This window comes from Python bivittatus, unplaced genomic scaffold (genome assembly GCF_059951505.1).
Source record: "Python bivittatus isolate LINGU-HERP-01145 unplaced genomic scaffold, Pbiv_v1 ctg000080_np1212, whole genome shotgun sequence".
Taxonomy (NCBI): Eukaryota; Metazoa; Chordata; class Lepidosauria; order Squamata; family Pythonidae; genus Python; species Python bivittatus.
The window spans coordinates 51,625,709-51,641,249 of NW_028277035.1; the positions used below are offsets into that span (position 1 = coordinate 51,625,709).

Here is a 15,541-nt window from a genome sequence, read left to right on the forward strand (position 1 = left end):
ACAGTCTTTGTACGGTGATGTTTTTCCCCATTGGTGTTATGATTACACCTTTTGACCACATAGATTACTTCTTAACCAATTACCACTATCTATACTTAGTAGTCAAATTCTCCAGGCTTTGGGAGATCAGTACCAAAGTTCTGATCAGGTTTTTTGCAGACATTTTGCCCTGCATCCAAGGAAGACTTCCTCAGTACAATGGTTCAGAAGTTGGTGTTGCCATGCAGTATTTGTAGTCTGTATAAGATTTGAAATTGGAGGGTGGATTGGTTTCCTGGGAGGTGTTGATTAATTGGTTGCTGGGAAAGATGCTGTCTCTGTTAATACTGATCTCCAGAAAATCCTACTAAATATGTACAGCAAACTAGGGCTAGCTCTATTCTGAGAAATCTGCAAGTTACTCCTTTGCTTTCATTATCACATCTATACATCTCAAGAACCTGGCGGCACGGTCCAAAGACTGCTTCATTCCAACTGTTTTTTTAATTATCAAGTAAAACAAACAAAAAAGCAAAACTAAAACAAAAAAAAAGGAAAGGGAAAGGGAAAATGATACATATATATATTACGTATATATATTAGTAAAATGAACCTATTCTAGAGTGAAGGTTGAAATGAAAACATGGTTATAAAAACAGTTTTTTAAAAAGTGTTTTTTTAAAAAAGGCAAAACAAACAAACAAAAAAGATGAAGAAAAAAGCAGTCTAGTATCCCCTTTCTGCCCCCCCCTTTTTTTCTCAACTGCTAATTGCCACTTAAACATTTATATACTATACTTTGGACATCTGTGATTGCTGTTCATTTCTATTTGGATCATTTTCATTTGTTTTAAACAATTGCTCTTTTTTTGTCAAAACCCATATTCTAAGTGTCTTAGTTTGCCTGGCTGTGCAGTATGTTGCATATCAGGGGACCATTCCTGCTTGAATTTAGTTAGACTTCTACTGCGAATATATACAGCAGTCCAACTACAGTACTATTAACAGGTAGTACATGATATTGCTATACCTACTTAAAATGCTGGAATAATGTTTTTCCAGCAGATTCCAAATGAAAAAGTCATGAATAGAAACTATTGTACTTATTCAGACAGCAAGCTCCTCAATTCCCATACTCAGGAATCACTCTGCCAATGAAGTCTCCATCTTGTCAATTCAATCTCTGATTGGACTAGAAGACCTCCAAAGTCCCTTTGAAACCTATAATTCTACTGGCTCTCATTTATACCATCACTTCATCCATACATTGGATCAGGTTGTACTTCGCCTCTATTTTTCCACAATACAGATGAAACTCGAAAAATTAGAATATCGTGCAAATGTTCATTTATGTCAGTATGGCAACTCAAAAGGTGAAACCAATATATGAGATAGACGCATTACATGCAAAGCGAGATATGTCAAGCCTTACTTTGGTATAATTGTGATGATTATGGCGTACAGCTTATGAAAACCCCAAATTCACAATCTCAGAAAATTAGAATAGTGTGAAAAGGTTCAATATTCTAGGCTCAAAGTGTCCCACTCTAATCAGCTAATGAATCCATAACACCAGCAAAGGGTTCCTGAGCCTTTAAATGGTCTCTCAGGCTGGTTCAGTAGGAATCACAATCATGGGAAAGACTGCTGACCTGACAGTTGTGCAGAAAACCATCATTGACACCCTCCATAAGGAGGGAAAGCCCCAAAAAATAATTGCAAAAGAAGTTGGATGTTCCCAAAGTGCTGTATCAAAGCACATCAATAGAAGGTTATATGGAAGGGAAAAGTGTGGTAGAAAAAGGTGCACAAGCAGCAGGGATGACCGCAGCCTGGAGAGGATTGCCAGGAAAAGGCCATTCAAAAGTGTTGGGGACTTTCACAAGGAGTGGACTGAGGCTGGAGTTAGTGCATCAAGAGCCACCACACACAGACGGATCCTGGACATGGGCTTCAAATGTCGTATTCCTCTTGTCAAGCCACTCCTGAACAACAAACAACGTCAGAAGCGTCTTACCTGGGCTACAGAAAAAAAGAACTGGTCTGTTGCCCAGTGGTCCAAAGTCCTCTTTTCTGATGAGAGCAACTTTTGCATCTCATTTGGGAACCAAGGACCCAGAGTCTGGAGGAAGAATGGAGAGGCACACAATGCACGATGCTTGAAGTCCAGTGTGAAGTTTCCACAGTCTGTGTTGATTTGGGGAGCCATGTCATCTGCTGGTGTTGGTCCACTGTGCATCATTAAGTCCAGGGCAACGCAGCCGTCTACCAGGAGATTTTGGAGCACTTCATGCTTCCTTCCGCAGATGAGCTTTATGGGGATGCTAACTTCATTTTCCAGCAGGACTTGGCACCTGCCCACACTGCCAAAAGTACCAAAACCTGGTTCAATGACCATGGGATTACTGTGCTTGATTGGCCAGCAAACTCGCCTGACCTGAACCCCATAGAAAATCTGGGGCATTGCCAAGAGAAAGATGAGGGACATGAGACCGAACAATGCAGCGGAGCTGAAGGCCGCTATTGAAGCATCCTGGTCTTCCATAACACCTCAGCAGTGCCACAGGCTGATAGCATCCATGCCACGCTGCATTGCAGCAGTCATTGCTGCAAAAGGGGCCCAAACCAAGTACCGAGTACATACGCATGCTTATACTTTGCAGAGGTCCGATATTGTTCTATTTCCAATCCTTGTGTTATTGATGTCTGTAATATTCTAATTTTCTGAGATTGTGAATTTGGGGTTTTCATAAGCTGTATGCCATAATCATCACAATTATACCAAAATAAGACTTGACATATCTTGCTTTGCATGTAATGCGTCTATCTCATATATTGGTTTCACCTTTTGAGCTGCCATACTGACATAAATGAACATTTGCACAATATTCTAATTTTTTGAGTTTCCCCTGTATGTCAATCAGAAGAAGCAAAATGCTGAAACGTTTTCAGTATATTGCTATCTAACCCCAAAACAACTGGTGATCCTCCCCTCCTCTCATGCTGAAAGTTCTTTTACATTATGAAGCAGATCCAGAGACAAAATAGTGCCTTGGGGTACTTCAGAGTAAATCTTCCAAGTGAAAATGTACAGTCATCTAATACTATTATCTCCTTCTCAATGCACAGTGCTTCTACCATGTGGAGATGATCCAGGAGAACACCACTGTCTATGAGATCAAAAGCCACTGAGATATCAGGCAAGTTCAGAGAGTTGCATTCTGTATCACTGGACCCAGGGAGGGCTTGTTCAGGAGTGGGCAACCTGCTGCCTACTTTAAGGCCAGCAAAAGCACTCCATCATGCTAAGACATTTTACCATTCCACAGATTCACCTAACCAATTCCCCTCAGTTAACTCATACAAACCAGGGCAGACAGAGGTCAAGAAAGCATGCATCAGGAACATGACATTTGCACAGATTTTTTTCCCATGGAATACTTTGGTTTTCCTATTTTCTATCTCATTTCAAGTTGCTGCTTTTTATAATCATATTTAGATTCCACTTCTGCTAATAGCACTTCTTTCTGAAATTGTTTCAATAAAGTTTATTATAATTATTATTATTAGGCACAGTTACTCACCACTTTAGAGGGAAGCTTCTGAAAAAGTTCACTAATAAGGTGGCCTGATGGATTTGTAGCTACAACTACTGCTTCAAGAAGTTGTTCAAGAATTTCTTTTAAATAACCTGGAGAAGACTGATACAAAAATAACCCTGTAAGGCAATTTGCAGAATGGAGTAGGAGTAAGAGTAAACATTAAAAAATGTAATTAATTCAGTTATGTATACTTTGGCTTGGCAACAGGCTTAGTTACAATAAGTACTACAGTATACTAAATCAGATATATTTATAGACAAGTAGCAAAGTTCACACTTACTATTTCAGAAATAGTCCCTTGATTGTCATGGCCCTCCTCCTCCTCTTCCTCCTCCTCAGCCTCTCCCTTTTGAACAAATTCATTTTTTGTCCGTAGATACAAATCCCACAATTTACAGGCAGCCTTATATTCAGGAGAATCTGGCTGTGTAACAGAACCAAAAACATATTCTTTCTTTTTAAATTAACAAGTAAACAAGGATACTACAATTATTCTGATCAAAACAGGAAAGGTGGTTTGGATCCAGAGTAGGAGCACCTGCTGCATCTTTCAGTGGCTCCTTAATCTAAATAGCTACTTATCCCTACAACATTTTAAATATATAATCACTTTTTAAAAATAAATAAAATCTTATAGAATATGTAGTTATGGAAATCACAGTTATAGAATTAATATATAGGTGAAATAATAATTTAATTAACTGTAGTTACATTACAAATTAGAATAAAAGCTACTTTTTCTGCATTGTAAGCTTTTAAGAGGCTTGAAATGACAAGACCTTTTCCACCTATGCACTTAATTCATATACAAATCAGCAACAGAAAATATAACCCATGACTTTTAAAACAAAGCACTATCACCTTATAATAGGATTTTGCATTATTAAACAGCAGTTGGAAGTCAGCAGTTAAGACATTCACATCATCATATTCCTCCATTTTTAACTTTTGTTGGATCTTCATTAAATCAATAGGCTGGGAAACTACTTCATAGTAATCTGGTTGATTTCTGTTGTAGTAATAACATATTGAAAATGCAATTAATACAAGCAAAATTCACGGCACCTCGCAACAAGTACTAAAATTATATATACTCTAAATTACTCTATGTCAAAAGCTTTATGTCAATAAAGCATCAATAAAGCATCAATACATCAGCATAGCCACAAAATGTATAATGGATTCCTGACATTAGCACTGTTCACTGTGCTATTTTTATTACAGGTAGTCCTCACTTAACAATCACAATTGGGACCAGCAACCCCATTGCTAAGCAACCCAGTTGTTAAGTGAGACATCACATGGCTGTGATGGACTTATGACCTCACTTCCACCACAGTTGCTCAGTGAGTCACCACAGTTGTTAAGCGAGACATCGCGTGACTGTGACTTGCGATTTTACTGCTGACTTCTCCATTGACTCTGCTTGTTGGAAGCCAGCTGTGAAGCATGCAAATGGTGATCCTGTGACTGCAGGACGCTGCAACAGTCGTAAACGCTCGCCAGTTACCAAGTGCCTGAACCTTGATCACATGACTGCAGGGACACTGCATTAAGTGTAAGGACCAGTCGCAAAGTTACTTTTTCAATGCTGTCGTAACTTTGAATGGTCACTAAACAGGGCAGTTGTTAGGTGAGGACTACCTGTATTTCTCAACACTTAGAATATATAGTGTTAGAAAAATACAATGTACAGTGGGGCAAAAAAGTATTTAGTCAGCCACCAATTGTGCAAGTTCTCCCACTTAAAAAGATGAGAGAGGCCTGTAATTTTCATCATAGGTATACCTCAACTATGAGAGACAAAATGAGAAAAAAAATCCAGAAAATCACATTGTCTGATTTTTAAAGAATTTATTTGCAAATCATGGTGGAAAATAAATATTTGGTCACCTACAAACAAGCAAGATGTCTGGCTCTCACAGACCTGAAACTACTTCTTTAAGAGGCTCCTCTGGCCTCCACTCGTTACCTGTAGTAATGGCACCTGTTTGACCTTGTTATCAGTATAAAAGACACCTGTCCACAACCTCAAACAGTCACACTCCAAACTCCACTATGGCCAAGACCAAAGAGCTGTTGAAGCACACCGGAAACAAAATTGTAGACCTGCACCAGGCTGGGAAGACTGAATCTGCAATAGGCAAGCAGCTTGGTGTGAAGAAATCAACTGTGGGAGCAATAATTAGAAAATGGAAGACATACAAGACCACTGATAATCTCCCTCGATCTGGGGCTCCACGCAAGATCTCACCCCGTGGGGTCAAAATGATCACAAGAATGGTGAGCAAAAATCCCAGAACCACATGGGGGGACCTAGTGAATGACCTGCAGAGAGCTGGGACCAAAGTAACAAAGGCTACCATCAGTAACACACTATGCTGCCAGGGACTCAAATCCTGCAGTGCCAGACGTGTCCCCCTGCTTAAGCCAGTACATGTCCGGGCCTGTCTGAAGTTTGCTAGAGAGCATTTGGATGATCCAGAAGAGGATTGGGAGAATGTCATATGGTCAGATGAAACCAAAGTAGAACGTTTTAGTCTAAACTCAACTCGTTGTGTTTGGAGGAGAGAGAATGCTGAGTTGCATCCAAATAACACCATACCTACTGTGAAGCATGGGGGTGGAAACATCATGCTTTGGGGCTGTTTTTCTGCAAAGGGACCAGGACGACTGATCCGCGTAAAGGAAAGAATGAATGGGGCCATGTATCGTGAGATTTTGAGTGAACACCTCCTTCCATCAGCAAGGGCATTGAAGATGAAACGTGGCTGGGTCTTTCAGCATGACAATGATCCCAAACACACTGCCCGGGCAACGAAGGAGTGGCTTCGTAAGAAGCATTTCAAGGTCCTGGAGTGGCCTAGCCAGTCTCCAGATCTCAACCCCATGGAAATCCTTTGGAGGGAGTTGAAAGTCCGTGTTGCCCAGTGACAGCCCCAAAACATCACTGCTCTAGAGGAGATCTGCATGGAGGAATGGGCCAAAATACCAGCAACAGTGTGTGAAAACCTTGTGAAGACTTACAGAAAACGTTTGACCTCTGTCATTGCCAACAAAGGATATATAACAAAGTATTGAGATGAACTTTTGATATTGACCAAATACTTATTTTCCACCATGATTTGCAAATAAATTCTTTAAAAATCAGACAATGTGATTTTCTGGATTTTTTCCCCCCATTTTGTCTCTCATAGTTGAGGTATACCTATGATGAAAATTACAGGCCTCTCTCATCTTTTTAAGTGGGAGAACTTGCACAATTGGTGGCTGACTAAATACTTTTTTGCCCCACTGTAAATATTCTCTATGGAAAATTTGAAACAAATACAGGTAGTCCTCATTTAGCGACTGCCTTGTTTAACAACCGTTCACAGGCCTGTAAAGCAAAGGAAAGTTGAAGTATGATTGTAAAATTGTGATGTTTCACTTAGTGACAAATTCACTTACTGAACGATGTGATAGTCACAATTGTAGTCACTAAACAAGGACTACTTATAATATAAAAATTCAAGTATTTGCTGTATCATGTGCTTATAGGAGCTCATAAGATATGAAAGAGCACTTTTATTAGCTTTTTTTGCACTGAACATATCTTCATGTATTATTGCATTTATAATCCTTATTTCTGTTGAAATAGAACGATCAAGACAGTTTCTTGTATTTATGAATTTAAGTAATTTGATCATCCTATTACAATTAAAAGCATAAATACTAGGAGTATGTCTAACATCTCCTTTTGAACCATTCTGACATGGAACTCTGTCAAACATCCTGCACCGAGTACAAAACAGGCTGTTTCAAGTTTGAAACACTTCTGAAATGTTCCAAATAGCCTTCTTGGTGCTCCAAACGGCAGTTTTGCAGTTGCAAGGCATTTCACAAAGTTTTGCACTTAAAACACTTTAGAGCAAACTGTTCTGCATACCCTTAATAAATACTAAAATCCTGAAATATTTATACTGGATTACTTATCAATCAATGTCTCAAGCTTACCTTCTTTTGGGGGCCCTAATGAAAAGTTCACACAAAAGCCTTCCTTGTTCATCTTTGTAATCTCTGATTGTGTTGTATAATTCATGGCAAACAGCAATCTAAAGTAGTAGAGCAATAGGAAAAAATAAAAGCACAACTGTAGTGATAATGAGTATCTATATAACACTATTTTTTCTAAATGTTCATGTTTCAAAATCATGCAGCATTTTGTTTCCCATATTACAGATGAGCCAACGAGAACAAAAGACAATGCCATGAATTAAGACTACTAACTAAATTCATATCTGAGTTCAAACTTGAACAGAAACTTCCTGGCTTCCAGCATATGGTCTTAATCACATAATTATTTTAACCTTTGGCAGTAGTAATGTTGAAAACAATGATGAAACTCTGAGCAGAGTTGTAAAATTTCCCAAAATTTCTCCTATGGCTTCAATGCAAGATAGGATACATTACTATTTTCTTCCAGCAAAAAATATGTTTAAAGAAAAATTTATATATATGAAATATTCATTTTTATAACATCTTTTACTGATCAAAGTTCACTTTGCTAATTTAAGAATACGCATGTACATATATGTATATAAACAAATCTTGGTTTACTCATATAATTATGTTTGGTGTATTTATTAAATGTAAAAATATAATTTATCTGGCCAATAATTACATTTACTAACTGAATTTCATGTATTTTTTGTTATAAATGGAACCATATGCTATGAACTCTAAGAAACCTAGGTTCTCTTAATTTTGTCAATTTGACAAGTTGGAACTTTACTACTTTCTCTTTTTTCAATTTTCTTTTCTTTCTTCTTATTCTTTCCCTTAATATTAGTTTTTGTTAGTTTTTATTGTTCTTTTTGAAAAAAAATTAATAAAGTTTAGAAAAAAGGCAAAGGAGAAATCATCAATGAACTCAAAACATAGAGTCTAGATTCTGGTCTTAGGCAGCCTTCCTACCAGTAGCTAAGCATGGGTCAAACATGCCTTGACAATCTCTTTTCTTTCATCTCCTTCCCAACCCATGTCTGAAGTAGCATTAAGTCATCCTTAGCCACTCCATTGTCAAAGTGGCATTTTCCCCCGTAAACCATCAACAAGCTGAAGATTCCAAAGTGTGCAAAATCAGCCATACTTTGCTATCAGTGGTGCAATCAGCCACAGAGGATGGGATTAGCTGGCATCTATTGGCCATGTAGTGCTGATGCAGCCATGCCCCCTTCCAAGCTGTAGGCACTCTCCTCCAGGGCCACTCTGTTTTGGAAAGCTGGCGAATCTGGCCCTTTCAAAGCAGGCTTTCTTGTTGTACCCACACCTCCTGGAGCCCATCAATCAGTCAGTAGGTTCTGGAAGGTAGCAGCTTTGAAAGGGCTGTGCTCTCTTCCTATACCCATCAACTCCCTGAAGCCATAGAACAACTGCTAAGCCTGTGCTCAAAATAAGCAATTATAACAGTCAGAATTAACCAAACCAAACTAAACCAAGAAGTCCTGTTTTTATTAACTTGATGATAGGTTGGGGGAAAAAGTGACATTTTGTTTGTCCGTGGACATGTTAAACTGAAAGAGTTTATATACAATTACAATCCATTTGCTAAAGAAACATCTAAAGAAGAAAATCCTACTTTATAGGAAAGAGGTCTCCATCTTCTGTCAGCTTGACAGCCAAAACAGAGTTTGCCCAGTATGCCGAGGGCTGCACTCCCAAAATGGGCAGGGGCAATTCTCCTTATCTGAAATGTTTCTTACTGTTTTACATTATCATTTAAAATATTGTTATTTGATTTTATATTTTTTTATTTTATGACAAAAGAAAATGTTTGTGTTTTCTGATAACAGAAATACTCCTTCTAAGGAAAATAATAAGCACTTTTTTGTCTCATCAGCAGACATCACTATGACACTGAAACTTTTTTCAATATTATACTTCCCTCCATTCATAACAAAAAATGCTAGATACGTTTTTTCTTTATCAGAAAGACAAGCAAGCATTGGGGGAAAGACTTTGTAGTAGGTAAGGCTGAAGGCCCACTTTTGGGAGGGAAGTAAGGGGTAAAATCATGTCTTAAACCTGTGCATGGCTCTAATAACACCCCAGTGGGAAAAATCAGCCCAATTTAAGGAAGGTGGTTAGGGACTTTTAAAAGCCTTAAATGTGGAATCTTTCACCTGTTACTTCCCTCAACCCCACTAACCACCTACTCCACCACTATCTGAACACTCTGACCTCAACAACTCTGGGAAAGTTCTGTCAGCTTCAAAGAAGATGGGGGGTTGCATCACCTATAAGCTGTAATTAAGTGTACAGATAGTCCTCATTTAGTGACCATAATTGGGACTGGCAACTTGGTTAAGTGAAGTGGTCACTAAGTGAAACCATGACTGGGCTTATGATCAGCTTTCCTTTGCTTTACAGACCTGCGAAGGTTATAAATGTGAGGATTGGTCGCAAAGTCACTTTTTAATCACTGTCGTAACCTCAAACGGTTGCTAAAGGAGGCAGTTGCTAAATGAGGACTATGTGTAATTCAACTTTCTTCAGCAAATTTAAACATCCAGAAAGGTTAAAATGCAAAATATATCTGTAGCAATTCTGCTGCTTCATTATTCTCCAATTTTTATGCATTACATCACTATAATATAAATGGAAGCTATTTTAATAGCCTCAAGAACTTAAAAGAACAGAGTTTAACAACTGCTTTCTAGTGATATAATAGGCTGTTCCTTGTACATAGTGCACTAGGCTAGAAAGGGAGACATTCAAGGGTATTTACAGGATCAACTGTTGGGAGGTTGGAGAGTCTTCTTCGCTTCCTACTTGGACCTGGTGTGTTTGTGGAGTGGTGACCATCATCAAAATCTCCTCCACTGGCACTGCTAGAAGGAGAGGTAGCCCTTCGCCGCTTTGAGCTCATGGAATCCAACTTCTTCTATAATAAAGAAAGATGTTCTTAAACTTGACACTTTCAAACAAACAGAACAGAAGATAACAAAACAGTAAACCCTAACAAATTTATAATTCAATTATTTGAAAAAAATTATGGCAGGTATCAGAGTGTCTTTGAGCAAATAGTACACTGTGGTATTTTGAAAGAATGTTGTGGTCATTCTGATAAACTATCCACATACCCATTCACACAATGGCTGCCACTGTGAGCATGGCTAATCAAGAACAATAGTGTACTAAAAGACTCACTGATAAGGATCTAGTCCCACTCCCTCTAGCTCTCTAGGATATTTTTTGCACACAACTTTGTGGGCCTGGAACATGTAGGGGATACTGTAAGCAACCGTCTGTTCTAGAAAGTTTGTTTCCAGACAACTGCTGGACAACCCATAGCTTCCTACACACTTGAGATCTCAGAATTCTTGGAAATGGCCATGCTGACTAGGGAATAGAGCCAAGTTTGGGTAAGGCTGACATGGCTTATATTAGGATGTTTGTTTACTGGTTTTAATGTTACGCCATCATTGTATTATCCAAACCCCTTGATGACAAAATTATAACAAAACAGTTTTCTGAAGGAACTGCAATATTCCTGTTTCTAAAAGAAACATTATCACAGCTACTTGGCTGACATGCCTAAGGAGCAGCATAAACAATTTTAATTTATTTACATTTTTTTTTAAAATGTAGTGTTAGTTGCAACCTGGAAAAGCTAAACAAGCGTTGTCTTAATAGTTCATTTATTTAACTGAATGCAATATATCAATCACCTTTTGGCTACCTGACAACTTTCAAGGTAATGTACAATGTGAAAGCAAAAGCAATTACTTCCAAAATCTTTCTTGTGCCCACACTAAAAACCCAATAGCATTAGCTTCAATTATGACTGAAGAATGAGCATTCAATTACAAGTGAATCATGAATTAGTTGCTAAACTTATTTAAACATAATTATTGAGGCTGTGATCATATTTCTAATGGGCTATCATTCAATGTAAGAGCAACTTGTGGTCCCAAGGTACTTTCATTCATAACATTTTTTAAAAGTATCTGGTTATCTAAGTATGACTATGAAGTAGGCATGCAGAATTTGTGCCACAACAGTACTGTGATTTGTGCAAAAGTGATATGGAATGTCATAAGAGAAAAAGTGAAAGAGCTAAAATATTATTTCAAAACAATTTGTTTGCTAAGCTAGCAGTAAGTGATGCAGCCTTAACTCATCCCATCAACAGAAATGCTTCTGTCAGAAGAGTGCAATGGTATTACACAATAGGTTTAATACATGGATTAAATAGGTTTAATACACGAATATGGACATAGAAGTGGTTAAATGCTGAAAACAAAATATAAAGTGATCATTAAGGTAAATCAGGTTCTTATATTTTGCCAGAAACCCATTTAGTTGAAGACATTAATTATAATATAATATAATTACTATTGAAATTAAAGGAGCAACCAAGTTTAAACAATGCACACACTACCTAAATTAATTTTTATGTAAAGTACAAAGCAATTACTTCTTATTCCTATCTAACAACACCAAGTCCTTGATGCATAAGGAACTAGCTGATCTGAGCTGAAAAAGATGAATCCTGAATACGAAGTTCACTCAGTACAAATGCAGACTGAGACAACCTTGAAGAAGTGAACCAGTGACTCCTGTTTGCAATGTTTAAGTACCTACTTGTGAAATGATTAAAAAACCTTCTAAAATTTCCTACTCATTTATAAGCAGGAAAAAAAAAATCAGCTATAACCCCAGTCAAGTTCTTTTAACAAAATTAAAATAAAATATAAAGCTACTGTAGTTGGTTTTCTAAGGAACATAGGAAACAAACAGGAAATCATGTTCTCCAATTACTTTTTTTACAAAATACATTTTAAGAATATATAATTAATCCAGCATAATTGTATTAATACATTTGGATTTCATGTCTGATAACCAAATTAATGTATAAATTTGTGAGACAAATGAAAAAGCATGACTTTATACACCAAATATAAAACAAAAATGGCTGAGATATATGGAAGAGAGGGACAAACAGCACACACATTACCAGAAAATTACCAGATTTACCAGAGTACAACCAGCACCACGAAAAGCCAGTCTCCTCATAATGTCTCACAGGTAAGTAAACAAACTGAGAAAAGGGAAATCCTTAAAGCACCAACTCAGCCGCAGTATTAGTACAGCCAAAACTGAAAGAGAAGATAACAAAAGGAAAGGAAAACAGAGAAGAAACAAAGGGAAGAATAGGTAAATAAAGGAATTAAGAAGAAAGAATAAGGAAAACTACTAGAAAACAGCAAAAAGCAGCATTATAATAACTGGGTTATTAACATATTTGAAATAATATTGCTTATTTAAAATTCAGACCAAAACTAGCAATCCTAGAATGAGTGAATGAAGTTTGTAGTCATACACTTATTTAAATCAGTTACAACATTCTGCCATTTGATATGGCAGAACTGCAGCCCTAACAGTCATATTATTCCAAAGAGGAACTATAATAACCAAAAAGACTGTTCATTCATTATATATAAATCACTATAGTATTTCTATTATTGTTCTAATAAATAATATATTGATCAGCGTTCAAAGTTGTAACAGAGTTCAGAAATTGCAAAGGCCAGTGATCATCTACATCATAAAACACAGTCATTTAGATTTAATTATAATAATAAATTATAAATCATTATATTTATAAAAACATCAAATTAACAATGCAGAGACAGATCTAATACTTTTACATGCAGCTGCAGAAGCACATCAAACTAAACCATGGCTTAGCCATTGACTATGGAATAACTGGCTATATTTACAACACACTAAGCCACAAAAATATGGTTCACACATACATAGAAATAAACCATATTTTGAAGACAATTCTTTCACATTTTACTCTAAGTCAAGAGCAGCAGCTGTAATTTTGTCTGGAGAATGACAAATAAATTGAAAACAAACTCAAACAAGGTAGAGGTGTTGAAGGTTAAAGGCTAAAATGATGGATTCATACTTATAGCACTTGAAAAGATTATAGATAATGCAGTTTGTAAAGTCTTTACAATTGCTTTGCTCCTGATTTACCAGAAGTCAGCATTCATTAGGAATAGTATCCAATATTTTATACTTTAGCAGCATTTCTATTATGTATAATGTATATAAATCAATGACTGCTGTAAAACATGAGGATAAAAAATACTGTGCATGTAGAAAAGAATGTAGTCCAAGATAGCAAGAAACCCTTGATTAAAAGAGGCAGAGAAAAAGCAACAGTTATTTTGATGGAAATAAAACACTGTTTGGGAAGTGGGTAAACACCCTACTAATCAAATCAAACTTACAGCTACATTAAGCAATTTAAGGAGGGCTGCACTGCATAAGAAGCCAAGAAAAAGAGTGACTGGGATGGTCCATTCGGACCAGGATGGCAAAGCAGAGTTTAATTCATATTTGCAGTTGTGGTTTGGAAAGGCAGCTAAAGCAAGTTTGCTCGTGCAGGCCCCACCAGATAGACCACACCAGGAAACCCACTCCAGAGGAAGGCTAAAATGACTTTTATTGAGACTGGCTATCATAATAACATCTCGCAGGTCGGATTGTGTCGAATTAGTTTTCAAAGGGCCCTGAAAATGTGGCTCTTCGTCCAGGCCTTAGACAAACGTGATTGAAGCCCCCTTTTCTTCTTTTTCTTCCCATCTGGGTTTGTCATCTCTACCATCTTTGTTTCCTTTTGTGTGTGTGTGTTTGTGTTGTTTTCATGTTTTTAATATTTTTAATAATTTGTAAACCGCCCAGAGTCACTAGGAGTTTGGTGACATATAAATTATTACTACTATTATTGTTGTTGGCCACACAGTCAGTCAGCTGTTTAGTTGTTGTTGCTATTATTATTATTTAAACAAGGAGCTTCCAGCAGAAGTAATTAAATTATTTGGGATGAAATTGAAGTGAGAGAATTCTGGAAGGAGATTTGCCTGGGAATGATAATGAAGGGTGAAATTCAAATGAATCCCATAACTAATTTTTAAAAACTGATGAAAAAGAATATATGCTGTGTGAATATTAAAGAATGGTAGTGCTGCAGGTGCAGATGGTAAAATTAGAGAAACATTAAAATGTTGATTTGGTTTGCTTATGGCAGCCTTTCTCGATCTTTTGACCCTGAAGGAACCCTTGAAATATTTTTCAGGCCTTGGGGAACCCCTGCACATTCAGACTCAAATATAGGCCAGAAGTTACAAAATTAGTATATTCGTTTCATGTGTAGGCCTGTATATATGCATTAACAGTGTTCTTAAACTAAAAACAAAGAATGAAACTTACCTCTTTAATGTGAAACCTGTGCTTGTTTTTTGCTCAATTCTCAATACTCAATTCTGGGGTGAACTTGAGTTTTAGAGATCAGTTGTGGGAAATTTTTGGCCTTTGTGGGTTGTGTTTTTGGGGGCTATTTTGGGCTACTTTTAAGGGCGTGTACAGTTTTTGAGCGATATATTAAACTGTCATGAATGATACTGCAAAATGCACTGCAGGGACACAGATGACGCTGGCACACTGAGTTGGGTCGGCCGGCGTCCTCCCCTCTCCCTACACCACAGGCACCTTGTTCCCCAAATCCAGCTTCTCCTTTCTCACCCCCCTTTCCACTTCCTCTCCTGGGGACCCCTTTGCAGAACTAGAGGGGGGCTGACACCTTGCAACCTCCAACACCCCTCCCCTTAACATCTGGACTCCTCAACCTCTTCTGAAATCTTGGCATCCTGATGCCAAAGCCTTCACCACCACCACCAGAAAGGCAGGTGTGCACCGGCAAGGGGAGCCCTAGCATGAAGGTCCTGGTGTCATCTCCCTCTCACACACACTCACTTCTCATTCCTTGGCTCGCACTTTGCTCACCTCCCACTTGCACACACTGCAAGCCCCACACCCACCGAGGGTATGCACGCGCTCCAGCAGGCCAACCCAGTGTTGGAGGTTGGAGGGTTTTTGCTTGGTTTTTGTCTCTGCTTTTT

At 37.7% G+C, this 15,541-nt stretch overlaps 1 protein-coding gene across 17 annotated transcripts in view; it reads right to left on the reverse strand.

The window, feature by feature from the left end:
* The window catches only part of PBRM1 (polybromo 1), a 67,009-nt gene that overhangs the window by 47,681 nt on the left and 3,787 nt on the right, over window positions 1-15,541 (reverse strand). For 11 of the 17 annotated variants that reach the window (XM_088134067.1, XM_088134056.1, XM_088134064.1 and 8 more), the window contains exons 2-7: window positions 12,603-12,724; window positions 10,351-10,506; window positions 7,578-7,675; window positions 4,443-4,590; window positions 3,862-4,005; window positions 3,564-3,680 (exon numbers count right to left, since the gene is read on the reverse strand). In XM_088134067.1, the coding sequence (XP_087990193.1) occupies window positions 3,564-3,680; window positions 3,862-4,005; window positions 4,443-4,590; window positions 7,578-7,675; window positions 10,351-10,506; window positions 12,603-12,641 (702 nt within the window). In that variant the 5' untranslated portion in view covers window positions 12,642-12,724. Of the gene's footprint in view, window positions 1-3,563; window positions 3,681-3,861; window positions 4,006-4,442; window positions 4,591-7,577; window positions 7,676-10,350; window positions 10,507-12,582; window positions 12,725-15,541 lie in introns of those variants that run through there. The other 6 variants (XM_088134066.1, XM_088134054.1, XM_088134059.1 and 3 more) reach the window with 5 other exon arrangements.